Here is a 14,995-nt window from a genome sequence, read left to right on the forward strand (position 1 = left end):
TTCTTCGGTGACAATCAATAACTTTCCGCGGTTAGTGTATTACCTCCGTATGATTTCAAGAATAGGAATGCACACCTGATATAAAAAAAGAATGAATCCAAATATGTCGCATTTCAGAGATAATTTAACTTTGTTAATCATGGTTCCGTCACTTTTAATTGTCGATTAATCAACGAATCACGAGTTCCTGTATTAGACCGCTCTCAAAAAGCGGCGAGAAGTTTTCACTACAACGGCATAACTTTGCTTAAATTAGCATAATAGTATTAATATAATATTCACTATTATATCCAATGGTGAAAGTACTAAGGATTACCCGCAATAATTATAAAAGTAGGTATGTTCACATTACGTAGTATTTTACTCGTTAGTATACACACAATTGGTTCTCTTATATTTTGGATTTTCTTCCATGTATGATAGTTTAGAAATTGACAGATGGCGAATTAAAAAAGAGTTCTGACTCAATCTAGTAAAAATAAGACATTTTTCGGATTCAGCACACAAAAATATAGGTTACTCCATCAACAAAACTTGAAAAACATGGCAGAACCGTAAAAATGCAGGACTGTGTTATTGGAATTAGACCTAAAGAAGAGGAGACAGACTGGAGACTCAAACTGCACAAATCACTTAGCTCGCACGTACTCCCCCAGACACCTAGAGGACACTCTCCATCCCCATCACGGCCCCTACCCTCCCATTCTTTCGCAGCCCCCCTTCCTCTCGCTGAGCGGAAGAGCAGTTCTAGTTCCCCCAGCTCGCTGCTGGCGACGCCCTTCGACAGGTTGTGTTTTTGTCATTACTATTATTTGATTTATTACTTTACAACTGCATATATTTTGTTTTTAAAAGTTTCATTACACCAATAAAGCTAGAATTCTTCTGTTGTGACTTTTTTTCCAAAATAATATATTCAATTATTTACAACATATGAAACTTACAATTTCCAATTTAAGTCAATAGGGTGGTTTCCCATTATTTTAATATTGCCTAAATGGAAATATTATTACTCCTGTAGAACATATTTAGCGTTTTTAAATTTTTAAATGACGATATATATTTTTAGCGATTAAATGAAAAGTGAAAATTTTTAAGCGCGCGAAAACGCGACAGCTAAGTATGATTGCTGGGAAAACGCCGTGTGATGTCATTCTGGTTCCCGCTGTCGCAAAGTGAGGTGACCTTGGGGCGAGGCTTTGAGAGCTGATACGATGCAGGCTGCTGGCAGGTAGCAGAGTACCCTGCTAGCAAGTAAAGCTAGGCTTAAATAAGGATTATTAATTACTTATCAAACGAAGGAAACTTTCCGACCATAAGCAGTTTTAAAAGGTGATTATTAAGACATGTTTCCCTGAGCTCTGTGCCTCATGCATGCATTAGTAATCTCATACGATGTAAAACTCCTATCTGCTCGTATAGAAACTAGGTCCCTGTGACGTCACGTGGAGTGGCATCGCATGGGCGCCAATCTGGCCTTTTTCAAATGCGGTTAAAATTGGCCATTGCCATTCGTCTGAACTGGGATTTCTTAAACCAAATAATTTGTATACTATGAACACACTAATGGTAGGTAACGAATCGCAATCAATGCCTTTCGTTTTATTTGATGAAGGAAACTACCCTATTTAGACAAGCTGGGAGAAAATATGCAGTGACTGTTATATATTAGTGAAGGTTTCACGTCGTTAGTGTCGTACTCATCACTCAAATGAGGAAAATCGTTCAATGGGGCACTCCGCAGTCGCAGATGCAGTCGAAAGACGGGTGCAGTGCATGCGAATAACACGGTGAGGAATTCTGCCCGTACAGGAAATCGCAGCCATAAGATTTATTTATAGAAATTGTTACAGATAGACTGTACGCGAATGGACCCAAGGGTAGGCTCCACACTAACAAGAGTGTCCCTCCCCGAAATGAGTAAAAATTAAGCAAATTAACTTGATTTATATTCATAAAGCACGCACAAGGGCACGGCCGCATTATTCAGTGATTCTCCGTCGTAATTTGGGTTGATTTGAAAGGGTTTAAGACCTCCCCACACTTCCAGCCCACTAGAGGCCCACCAGGGCCTACTAGATCGAAAATACGATTTTTCACTGTTTTTTATATGACACAAGAATGAAAGGAAAGATACACACTCACACGATAGCAGGAAAGAGACAGGAACATGCGTTTCGAGGCACGCTGAGCCCAAGTGAAATAAGCCAATATGGCCGATACATAGGAACATATAATGGAAAAAGGACGAGGACAACGGATCTGTGGTAGATGGAAAAAAGCCAGAAATCAGAGGGTAAAAATATTGCAATGAAAAATAGAAGAATTCCATAGAAAGCGGGGCAGAAGTTGCAATGAAGGAGGTAAATGATGTTGGTGGACGTACGGGTGGTGGAGGGAAATATCGGGAGGCATTTGAGTTTGGGGAGAAAAGAGGCAGGGAGTGGAGAGAAAATCTTGCAGGTTTTACATCTGGGACGTTTCCATGGTGAGTGTGTGGTGGTGGTGACTGACTGCGACTTTTTAAGAGGGCGGGTGGCTTTGAAGATGGTACTTAGGTTAGGCGGTCTCTTACAGGTGATCTGTGGAGTAGAAGGGAAAATCTGGGAGGTGTATATTGTGTTATTAGAAATATATGTTTTTTCTCATTTTATGAATTGAAAGTTTTTCGGGGTCCCCGCGGCGGAGAAGAGACGTGTGTAGTTTGGAGAGGAACTTCTGAAGGTCTTCGGGGTCATTGCAGATCCTATGGCCACGGACGGAGAGAGAATAAGGGACTGAACGCTTGGTGTGTGGAGGATGGCAACAGCGTTGTAGTGGAGGCATTGCTGCGTGTTAGTGGCTTTGATGTGGACCGATGTCTTGAATTTGTTGTTGCTAGAAAGGTGTATGTCCACATCCAAGAAAGTGATGTTAGTATTGGTTATAGAAGAAGTGAATGAAACTGAGGCAGAAGAGTTGAGTGAAGAGATAAAGGTGTTAAGAGAGGTGACGTCACGAGACCAGAGAAGAGAAATGTCATGCGCGAATGCATGAACCCGAGGTGGCAAAATAGCTCCTGCTCAAATTCTCAAATAATTTTGCGCCCGATTGAGAAAGCGTAGTATCTAGAGCAGAAAATAAGGAGATTCGTACCCCGTGTAAAAAAACTGGCCCTATAAGCGCGTGAAAACACGCACAGAAATCGCCGCCAATCGTTAAATGAAAGCATGCCGATGATTCCGCTTCCCAGGCACACGATTCGTAAAGGTTTTCTGAAATGATAGCGGGAGCTTCAAAGGCTCGGCTTATGCTTCACATTCGAACATTCTAGCCTCTGTCTCCATTAACCACAATCACCAACGCTTCGTTAAGACTTTCATTATCCCATGATGTCCAAAATGCTGCAGCCGACTGAGTGGACGTCGTTTCCTCATAACGGAATCCCCCCATGACTCAAGCCTCATTAATATTCATCACTATTTGACGCACCTTCCTGCTCAGGCTGGTCGAATTCTGGTCATTCTAGACTCGACATCCCGCGCCGAAACTCTTACGACCTCATAAACGCCCCAAGGCTACGAATGACGAAATGTACGGCCCCAATGATGACTTTTTGCCAATTCTACTTTTTCATTTTTCACGCTGTGTTCATCACAAAGTAATTACAGCCGCATTCATGAAGCCACGAAAGCTTGAAGGTAATGCCAATCAGCTTATAATTGTTAACCGGTTCAAATTTAGCGTTCATTAAATGCTACCAATATTTGATATTATTTTTAGAGATAAATAAATTGAAACAACATCAGTTAGGATAAGAAACACACGTGACTCAAGGGAGGGATAAAAATAATGATCAATTGCTGCACGTGAATTTTAAAGAGCACTGAAGTGCCTCTAGAAAAAAACCTGCTTTTGGAGTTAATATCATTCGAAATTTTTCATCTGATTATAGTTTCTACAATTAAAAATGATTAGCATAGTCCCTGAAAAAAGTTAATCGTATACAACCATAGTGTGTATTTAAAAAATGATAGTAAACTAGTAAAATTATATCAGTATTAAACTAATGATGCATGGCAATACAAAACAGTACAAGAAAAATATTCATGTTTAAAATCGCCAAAATTGCACGAAAATTTTCAAAAATTTCTGCATTTCATCGCTGTCTTTGGAAAAAATCCATTACTTTTTGCAGATATAAAGTCGTTGAGTTTTGTTTACTGCCTATATTGCCTCCAAACATTTTTATTTCATGTTTTGACGCATGTAGGTACATAGGTGCCCTAATCACAGATCTTAACAATTACCTCGCTAAAATAAACATAATGTAATAATTTTTATGCGTATAACATTATTTTCATGCCCTGAAAAAATAGTAAAAAAGTACGTAAGGTATACATAAGTAATGATATTTATGCTTTAAATACTTTGCATTATTATAGCGTGCAGGGGCGTTTGCTAGAATGATGTGTTGGGGTTCACGACCAGTGGGGTCAAGGGGAAAATGTGAACATTTTATCTCTAGACATAACATTTATTCCATTTTGGCACTTTAAATTACTCAATTGATGGGTCGTCGGTAAGCTGTTTTGCTAAAACATATGGGTGGAGTAGAATAAATTTGATTTATAGGTACATATTTTCCTGCTAACATTAATAGGTGCCAGGGGGGGCACGTGCCACTTGTGCCCCCCCCCTGGCTACGCCTCTCACAGCGTGCCTGCAGGATTATCACTCCTAGATGTAGCCAGCATAAATTTTGGAATGGCCACCAAAGAGGTCTATGTCTCCATTTGTTCATTTGCCAAAAAACCTCTCTTGCAGGTCGGCCAACTACAACTATGAGACCGGCGTCTGCGAACTGAGCGACATGGACCGCTTCACGGCGTGGGGCCACCGAATGCTGGTTCCGTGGAGCGACGATCCCCGGAAGCCCAAGATGGCCGCCGACGGACAAGCACCCAAGAACGTGTACATCGAGTCCAACTGCGTGACGGAGCCGGTGCGCATGTGCGACTTCCAGCAAATGGCGGGGAAGATCCTAAAGACGGTGGACGCGGTGCGGCAAGACGTGTCCAGTCTTGAAGACTGCCGGAAGCTGTGCCTCGACGCCAACTTCCGGTGCCACACCTTTGACTACGGAGACACGGGCGACAAGGTGTGCCGGCTGTCGCATCACTCCATGGCCAGCCTCGTGCACATTGAGGCGCCGTACCTGGACGTGGAAGAGGCGATGACTTACCAGGTGACGTCGTGCTACAACGTCACCATCGACTGTCGCGCCACCGACATGGTGGCCCGCATCCAAACCAACCGGATATTCAACGGAAAGGTGTACGTTAAGGCTCGGCCCAATTCGTGTGTCCTTAACGTGACCAACAGCCTGGAATTCGAGCTGAATTTAGGTTACCACGACTTGAACTGTGACGTGCAGCAAGAGGCGCCTGGGAAATTCAGTGCAAACATTATTATACAGGTAATGCTTTATTTTCACCGTTTAAATACTCTTCATCTCGATTTTTCGTTCCGCGGCTAACTGAAGTAGGGGAATCGGAAAGAGGCTAACGAGAATCGTATTGCTAGGGAATGTAACGTCCAGCAGATTTTGAACCTAGGTTTTCGCAGCGAGGGGCATCGTTGCTAATGGCTTCCGGGTGCAGCGGCGTGTAGCGCTTTGTCTTGCAAGCTTTCGCGTCCGTTACAGGGCGCATCATCAGGCGATGAATGAAATTACGGAATTGGTTGTCAATTAATATACTCGTCCAACCTCCCCCATCTACCGGAGTAGGGAGGGACCAATTCCGTAATTTCATTCATCGCCTGATGATGCGCCCTGTAACGGACGCGAGACCTTGCAAGACAAAATGCAACACGCAGCTGCACCCGGAAGCCATTAACAACGGTCCAGCAGATTTTCCCCCTGGTGGAGAAGAGGGCAAGGAGAGACGGAGCTGACAAACGGGTCACCTCCCGGTGTTTACCAGGGGGATTCCTACCCCACACTACGGCGGCGGTAAAAGCAGCGGTGAGGGACACGGACTGCTCTAGCCTACGGGTGGTGGCCCATGTCAGCAATAATGATGCCTCAGAACGCAGAGCCGATGACATCTCAAACTCCTTTAGGGGTCTAAGATCGGAGGTGGAACGCGTTCGGCGGGGCACTGGTGTCGAACTGCGACTGTCCATCTGCAGCATTGTTCCACGGACGGACTGCGGCCCTCGAGTTTGGGACAGGATTTCCTGGATCAACAAGAGGCTATGGGAACTCTGTGTGAGCTTTGGGGCAGAGTTCATGGATCTTCGGCCGGTGCTTAGATCGTGCCGGGCTCCCCTCAATTCGTCAGGGGTGCATTAATCCTAAGAGGCGTCTGAACGGGTGGCTCTAAGGATTTTTGAGCACTGTAGGTATTTTTAGACTAGAGGGTAGGTCATCTAGCGGGATTATTGATGATTTAACTAAATGTAGCCTCCGAGGAAATCTGCATTGCGAAAGTATTCACAAGAAAGTAAGCTTAGGAGCGGTACCGCAGGACTATAGCGTAACTATTCCCAAAACGCGTGCTCTAGAGAAAGTAAACATACCAAATGTTATTAGCACTCCCAGCAAAATTCACCCACTTAGTACACGAAAGCTTGGAAAAGAACCATCCGAAACTCGAACTACAAAATAAGACATTAACCTTGTTGTAGTTAATTCATCATCATCATTAGTCAACAATCCTAAGATTGGTTTGAGGCAACTCTCCATTTCTCTCTCCTATCCGCTAATCTCTTCATAGCTACATATTTATTCTCTTTTACATCCTTTATAACCTGTCCGATATAACTCATTCGGGGCCGTCCCTTGCCCTTTTTCCCTTCCACTTGTCCTTCAACGATTGTCTTCATCAGACCATCGTGCCTCAAAATGTGGCCAACTAAGTTGTCCCTTCTTCTGCTTAATGTTTCTAGGAGGCTTCTCTTTTCTCCTACTCTCCTTAGCACTTCATGGTTACTCACATGGTCAATCCATTTTATCTTCATCATTCTTCGGTAGCACCACATTTCGAATACTTCCACTCTAGACTTCTCTGCTGCTGTCAACGTCCAAGCCTCGCTTCCATAGAGAAACATACTCCATATGTAGCATCTGATGAATTGTTTCCTTACTTCTATGCTGGTATTTTCAGCTGTAAGAAGATTCTTCTTTTTGTAGAAAGCCCTCTTCGCCTGCGCTATTCTTCTGTGTATTTCTTTCTTGCTCCGTCCATCGCTGGTAATTCGGCTTCCCAGGTAAGAGAACTCGTTCACCTCTTCAAGCTAATGCTTTCCTAGGTTGATGTTTGTTTTAGCCTCCTCTCTTTTACTGCAAACTAATATCTTAGTCTTCTTTTTGTTGATTTTCAGCTGATATCTGGCCATTGTCCTTTCCATGTTTGTCAACGTCTTCTTCAAATCCTTCTGTCTCGGCTATGACTGCTATGTCGTCAGCAAATCGCAGCATACTAATTTTTTCTCCGTGGATATTGACACCCGAAGCTTTCTGCTTGATTTCGTTGATGGCTTTCTCTATGTAAACATTAAAAATTAAGGGGGAAAGCGCACAACCTTGTCTCACCCCTTTTCTTATTCTCGCTTCTGCACCGTTTGGTCCACCGCTTGGTTTGTAGTTAATTACCGTAGCATAAAAAACAAGCGCGCCGAAATCGAGCATATTTCTCGGGACGCAGACGTGGTCATGGGGACAGAGAGCTGGCTTACGGAAGATGTAAGCGACAGCGAAGTTTTTCCTACAGGATATAAAATTTAAACCTAAACCCCCTCCTATACCACTCGTATACCCCCCTTCCCCTCTTATATTTTATGTTATCTTAATCCTATACAAAATAGGGGGGTGAACAGTGCATTCATCCCTTAAAAACTTTTCCATTGGCTACCATATCATATGTCATAAAAAACGAAGAAAATTGGTTATATTAATGTTTTCCAATTTTTTTTTCAATTTTCACCCCCTAAATCTTTTCAACCCCAGTGAAGTTTGTCTCTCTCTTGACCCTGATAGCCTTAAAACGTCATTTTTCAGAATCAGATAAATATCAGATAAACTCAGTCAGAATCAAATAAACTCAATCAGAAGCTAATAAAATTAGTAAAAGCCCCTGAAAAGCTATAAGTTTAGATAAGGGGTTGTTTTCCCCAATTTAGGGGTTGCGTAAAAATGGAGGGTGATAGAAAAAAACGGAGGTCATTTTCGGATTCAGCGACCCAAAATTAGCTAGAAACACCCTAAATTGTAGCGGGGCATTTTTTTAACTATTTTTTTGAGGAACAGTGTTATTATAATCGATGTTAATGAAAGTGGACGATATTGCCTTGGTCATATCTGTTTCCCTTTTTGAATATGGGGATAATGCTCGCAAATTACCAGGCTAGCGGTAACTTTCCTTCAGATTGTGACTCCTTGAATATTATCTGTAATTAAGGTGCGATCTATGCAGCTAACTCCTTGAGGTGTCCTCAAGTTGAGGACACGCGCGGGTATTCCCTATGTACTCGGAGATTTAGTATTCTTTATCGATTGTGGTGATTTAACTATCCCATCACGTTGTATAGAGATTTCTTCCATCGATTCCTCGGTGTATGGGATGTCTAAATTAAATTCAGCATCGTCTGTAGTCATAGGCGGATCCAGGGGGGGGGCACGTGCCCCCCCCCCCCCCAGACCCTCAAAAATATGCAAGATTTTTAATACGGTCCCATTATCATTGCATTCGTTTTGTATTGCGAGGTATCCTTGTGCCCCACCCAGAACAAAATCCTGGATACGGCCTTGCTAGTGCCCCTCCCAGAAAAAAATCCTGGATCCGCCCCTGTCTGTAGTGTATACGCTTCCGAAGTGGGAGTTTTAAGAGTTATTTATTTCAGTATATTCGGAGACAATTTCGGAGAATTTCAGGAAGAAAGGAAAGATTGGGGGTTTCTTCTTTGTGCTAAGGCTTCACCCGCTATTTGAAGCTACAAGTAGTCATGAATTAAATTATCAGTGAGTTTGAGTGCTCTTTCTTTGATCGACTATCTTATATAATGAGGACGACATATGTCGTCCTCATTGTCGTCACAATGATCCGTTTACGTCACTAAATTTACCGCCAAAATCACTCCTGCTCTCTAAGCCACAATGCTCCGCATTCAAAACTTCAAATGGCGTAAAGAGCCATTGTCTCACTTTTAGCTGATAATATAAAACAACTTGCATCTATTTTATGATAGAAAAATCCATTCGATACGCGAGCGTACCAGCATATGCAAGAAGCATTTTAAACCATAAGTGGCGGTTACAGAAACTTGTCAAGGGGGGCTACAGGGCAGTCCATAGGACAGGATCTGCGCCGATGCCTGTAGGGAAGGTTTTACAAAATTCCATCTCATGATATTCAATCTTACATCGTTATCTTTATGTATATATTTCAAGCTGGCAGCTAACTATGAAGCAGCATAACGATTATCCGTTACCATACAGGCATGTGGAAACCTCATTGGTACCTAAATTCTGTATATACTTCATACTTAATACAATACCATTTCATTATCCATAGTTCTCGTGAGAAACCATAAAATGTCTGCCCTTGATAATTAAGGTAGACTGCCAAAGCAGGTAGTGTTTCTTATTTGAGTAGACTGTAAAAAAAATATCTTTTACGATTTGCCTTCGCGTGAATCTAATCAAAAGGTAATTTATGTTTTGAAACGCCTATTTTTTCTTCAAGGCACTATACTCTATTTCCATGCCCAGAAAACTCTGAAGTAAGACTTAGTCTCGGAGAGAGACGCCGCGCGCTGTGACTATACCCGTGATTGTAATAATTATTGGTTATTGGCTGATTTACCGGTAATCAGCCACTTGCAAATTAGTGGGCCCATAGCCAATGCCTCCGGTGACAACAATTTTATGTGTCGAGCTTTATAATTGACACCGCAATCTAGTAGTGAAGGAGCATCTATTCATTCTATAAAGGATGCAAATATAGGAACGGAAAACACGGGAACTTGATACGTAGGGTATTGTCTCGGTATCATCCGCCAACAGTGTCTGCACTAATGACTAATGTCAGCGAAGGAAAACCTAATCCCTCAATACCACTAAATTCAAATCGTGAATCAAGTTATGGGATTTTATTTAAGAGCCTCATTGCATCCCGATGCTAGAAAAATGTAAACAATCGGTACTCCAATACATTATCGTAAATATCCCCACACTACATGCTGCTGAAATCCCAAATTGAAAACAGAATCTTTTTCGAGAGGGTATAATGAAATAAGAATCGCTGGCGTTGATCATCTAATTCTTCCCTGCGAACGTCATTTTTAAGAGTTGAAATGCCATCTCGCCAATAGGATTCGAAACTATCTTTCCTCCTCCAGTAAGTATGAAAAAGTGCAAGCATACTCTACCCACAGCTGGAAATTCAATTAAATACTTGTGCAGGCTCTAAATACTCGATTATGCAGCGTATCGTGGATTTAACTCTGCAGAGAAGCAAAGTATCAACTGAAAAATTCAATTTACTGGACTAAATAGGTACTTAACATATATTTGTGAAGCGCGAAAAATCGTGATTGTCAGTATTTTACGAGCCATGATGATAAATAATAATCTATACTTATTCAAGGGTGACACACCGATAGAATTAGCTTAAAGTACTCAACCACCTGAAAATTAGTTTTTCACAGGGATATAATACCCCAACCGTTAATCAATCGGCCAGAAAGATAAAACAATAGGGTGGTTTCCTATTATTTTTTTATTGCCTAAATCGAAAGATTATTACTCCTGGAGTACGTATTTCACGCTTTTAGATTTTTAAATGACGATATCTATTTTTCGCGATTAAATGAAAAGTGAAAATTTTCAAGCGCGCGAAAACGCGACGCTTAAGTATGAATGTCGGGAAGTCTCTCCGCGTGACGTATTTCTGGTTCCCCCTCCCGCCCTGCGAGGTGACCTTGAGGCGAGGCTTAGCGGTGATACGACGCAGGCTGCTAGCGGCTAGCCTAGTACCCTGCTGACTGGTAGCGCTTGGCTTAAATAAGGATTATTAATAACTTATCAAACGAGGAAAACTTTCCGACCTTAGCCAGTTTTAATAAGTGATTGTTAAGACATGTTTCCCTGAGCTCTGTGCCTCATGCATGCAATGGTAACCTCAGGCGACGTATAACTCCTATCTTCTCGTATAGAAACTAGGCCCCTGTGACGTCACGTGGAGTGGCATCGCATGGGCGCCAATCTGGCCCTTTTCAAATGAGGATAAAAATGGACCATTGCCATTCGTCTAACCCGGTATTTCTAAAACAAAATAATTTGTATATTATGAATACAAATGGTGGGTAACGAATCGCAATCAATGCCTTTCGTTTTCTTTGATGAAGGAAACCACCCTATTGTGTAGTGATACCACTGGTCACTCACCTTACTGGCATCTACATGTGCGTAAATTCAGATGATTGCTACCTCTAAGGGAACCATCTGGAGGAATGGGCTGCTCACTTCAAGTAAAGCCATAATAGTAATAATAATAAAAATATGATCAATAAATAAAACTGAAGATTCCAATCATTGGTGATGGTCCTTCATTCATGAATCGTTTTCTTCCGGCGCTTTGAGCTGTGTGTGGTGTCGTAGACGTATTCAAAAATTGCGCACCCCACAAAATGATCCTCGAAAACAATTCAGAGATTGGTCCGACGTAGGTCTCCACTTAATCAATCTTTTACAAAGTTCTTCTCCTTTCCATCCTTTATCCGAGGCCTTCTTTCGACGTTCCTCCCTTTCACTTGGCTCTCTGCGATGGCCTTCATCATGTCTAATGTCATGGCCGATGAAATTGCCTCTTCTTCTTCTTTGGGTTTTCAAGAGACTTCTCTCATTTCTCCTTCTCGTCTTACGACTTCCGCATTACACGATCGATCAGTTTTCTGCAACACCACATCGGAAATGAAAGTCGCTCGTGTGTTTCATTCAGAACTGCTAGACAGAGCCATACATTGTATCCCTTGGGGTCATTTCCGATTTCAACGGCAGCTTCTACCTCAAGCATCCAAAACCCATCAATCCGACGCGCTCTTGTGGATTCGAATGTCGATATCACAGGGGCCAGTTTTCCGGGACACATAAAATGGATGGTTTAGTTTGTATGCATTTCAATTTTTTTACTGAAATCAGTGCCCTACTTTTGGAGGTGGCAAAGACGTCTGGATATTCCCCTTACCTCCTCGCCCCCCTGCCCCCGGTTCGAAACCAAGATCCACCAGTGACTGAAGGCATTAAGGGTATTTCTTGATTAAAGCTTTCGCGGGTCATTGCAGCTGCATTTCGAGTTTTCGAGTGTCATTATTCGGTTATTAACTGACATTTCGTGGTCATTGCTGGTCACGTTTTCTGTGGGAATAAGATAAATTTCCAAGTGAGGTTATTTATAATGATTCATGGAGGGGAAGAGGTTTTTGCAAAGGGAGTGGTTGAATATTTGTGGGTAGGGCATTGATGGCTTCACTCGGAGGACACTTCAGCTGCCTCCTCCCCTGTTCGCTCTGTTCACCGCGATTTTTTTTTATTTCAGCACCACGATCAGATCGTGACGAGCGAAGACGTAGGCCTGTCCGTCAAGTGCTCGTACAACCTGCAGAACAGGAGCGTGAGCAACGGCATGCAGCTACAGATGGCGGAGTACCCGGCCAACGCGGCCTCCGAGTCATCGTTCGTGCTCTCCCCGACCGTTTCCATGCGCATCACGGACCGCCGCGGCCAGGACATCCACACGGCCCAGGTGGGCGACCCGCTCAGCCTCCGCTTTGAGATCCTCGACGGCGACACACCCTACGACATCTTCGTGCGCGAGCTCGTTGCACTGGACGGCGTGGACGGCAGCGAGATCCTTCTGGTGGACAGCCTGGGCTGCCCCACGGACCCCACCATCATGGGCGCCCTCACCAGCGAGAGCGGCGGCGGCGGCAAGCGCGTCCTCCAAGCACCCTTCGACGCCTTCAAGTTCCCCACCTCGGACGTGGTCCAGTTCAAAGCGCTGGTTACGCCCTGCCTGCCGCAGTGCGAGCCCACTGTGTGTAACATAGAGGACTACTACGGCCTCGTGAGGCAGACCAATTCGTACGGGAGACGGCGGCGGAGCGTGGACGAGGAGATGCTGGTGGTTCAGAGCATCCGCATCGCGGACAAATTCCAGTTCGGTAACGAGACAGGGGGCGCGGGAACGGAGGGGCCGTCGGCCCGCTTCTCCCCCTGCTTCGCCTCCCCCGCCCTCCTCTTCACCGTCTTCCTCTTCGTGTTCGCCCAGCTGCTTATCGTGGCCGTGTGGGCGGCCCTGCTGTGGCGCCGGCGCCGCGGGGCCGACCAGGGCCGGCTGCCCACGCTGCCCCCTCACCACCCCGCTCACCCCTTCTTCCGCCTCTACCAGTGAGCCTCCACAAAGCAGTATTTTTCAGTGCACGTGAGCGTCCGCTTCCATAATGATCGTGCGCCATATCTCCAAAGAAAGGGTTATCTTTTGGCAGTGGACTTAAGCAAGTACAAGTAGTGGGCTGGCAAAAAAATGCTGTTAAATTCGAGGATTTGGTAGTGTCGATTTCAACTGACTCCGTTTTCCAGTGCTATCGCCCTCGTCAGTCCTGATAACGTTAGTCCATACCCCGTTACCGTGGCCTCTTCAGGTGGAAGATGCCTGGAAATGTCCTCTGGAACTGTGGAGAGACAGTTGTCTGATTGTCTGCAACGTTGATTTACGGAGCAGCACCGAACTATGGAAGTAGACAAAGGTGTGCTTGCTTGAAGTAAATGGTGCTATGACTTTCACTGTAGCCCATTTCGAAGGCATCCGTTCGCAAAGTGACATGATGGAAACACTGTAAACATCTCTGCAGTATTTCTGGGATTCTTGTAGTTCAATGGATGTGGCGACGGATGCTACAATAGTTGAGCTTGCTGCAGGAGCGATTGCCAAGTTGTGATCGACTAAGCGATACGGCTCATCTTTCAGCAATCTCCGTTTTATTGGAAGGCCTTCCTGAATTCTCATAATGGGCCTTTGAGGGACAGGGGTCTCCCATCGACCGTGTTAGGGTCTGCGCGCGAGGCTGCGTTCGGATACGCATCAACCACGCTCTCGGCAGACGATGGTCTATGTTTACTGGATCCTGTGTAATCAGCGCTAATTTATTTAATATAATAAAATTTCTTAAAAATTCTTCTGACCATCTTTATTTATCCTCGTATTTTAAGTGAGTTAAGGAATAAAACGCATCATCATGGCAATACATCAATAATTGGCAAAAGACGAAAAGTCAAAAGTAACCCATCTATATTTCAACTTCTTAAGCTCGTGAAAATTATGAGAAAAATAGCTGTACTGTAGGGGCCACCTTCGACAGACATGCATCTACATTTCAATAGTATTTATGCATTCTCCCCAGGCTCACTCCCATTGAGGTAGCTTACGCTGCAGAAATAAGACCCGCATATACTTGGATCCCTTGAAATTTAAGAATGATACGCCATGAAACGAATCATATTTACGGCTAGCTTCACAAACGTGTCCGACTCCGTGGCAAGAGATGGGAGGTTCGGGTTGGTGTATCGGCTGGACTGTTGGCCTCCTACTCCCATGCTCGAATCCCAGCGGAAGCAGCGATTTTTTCCCAGGTAACCAGATGCCTGCATGAGTGTTCCATGCACTCAGCCCGGATGAGATGTTTAGCCGTGGATCCCCTTTCGCCCTTCTCGCTCATAGGAGCAGGCTAATTCCTACGCCGGCTTTCTCTCCACCGGCTTCCTTCCCGGTGGCGCAAATGGCCTAAACTGACAGTCGGCTACAAATCCCCATCTATGACTGCTTTTAACGGACACAACCACAATTAAAATGCAAAGAACACTTCATCACCGATGGCCACTAAGATCTAAGTCTTAATGTTAATCACCAGAGCCAGTTTATAGAGGTAAAGCTGTAAGAAAAATGAGAAAATA

General features: G+C 44.0%; 1 protein-coding gene across 1 annotated transcript in view; it reads left to right on the forward strand.

Moving 5' to 3' along the window:
- Positions 1–14,219, forward strand: part of LOC124171342 — a 46,410-nt gene extending 32,191 nt beyond the window's left edge. The window contains exons 3-4 of the mRNA XM_046550496.1: positions 4,807–5,458; positions 12,582–14,219. Of these exons, the coding sequence (XP_046406452.1) occupies positions 4,807–5,458; positions 12,582–13,436 (1,507 nt within the window). The 3' untranslated portion in view covers positions 13,437–14,219. The remainder of the gene's footprint in view (positions 1–4,806; positions 5,459–12,581) is intronic.
- The last annotated feature ends 776 nt before the right edge of the window (positions 14,220–14,995 follow it).

The sequence above is a fragment of the Ischnura elegans genome, chromosome X (assembly GCF_921293095.1).
Source record: "Ischnura elegans chromosome X, ioIscEleg1.1, whole genome shotgun sequence".
NCBI classification, from domain to species: Eukaryota; Metazoa; Arthropoda; class Insecta; order Odonata; family Coenagrionidae; genus Ischnura; species Ischnura elegans.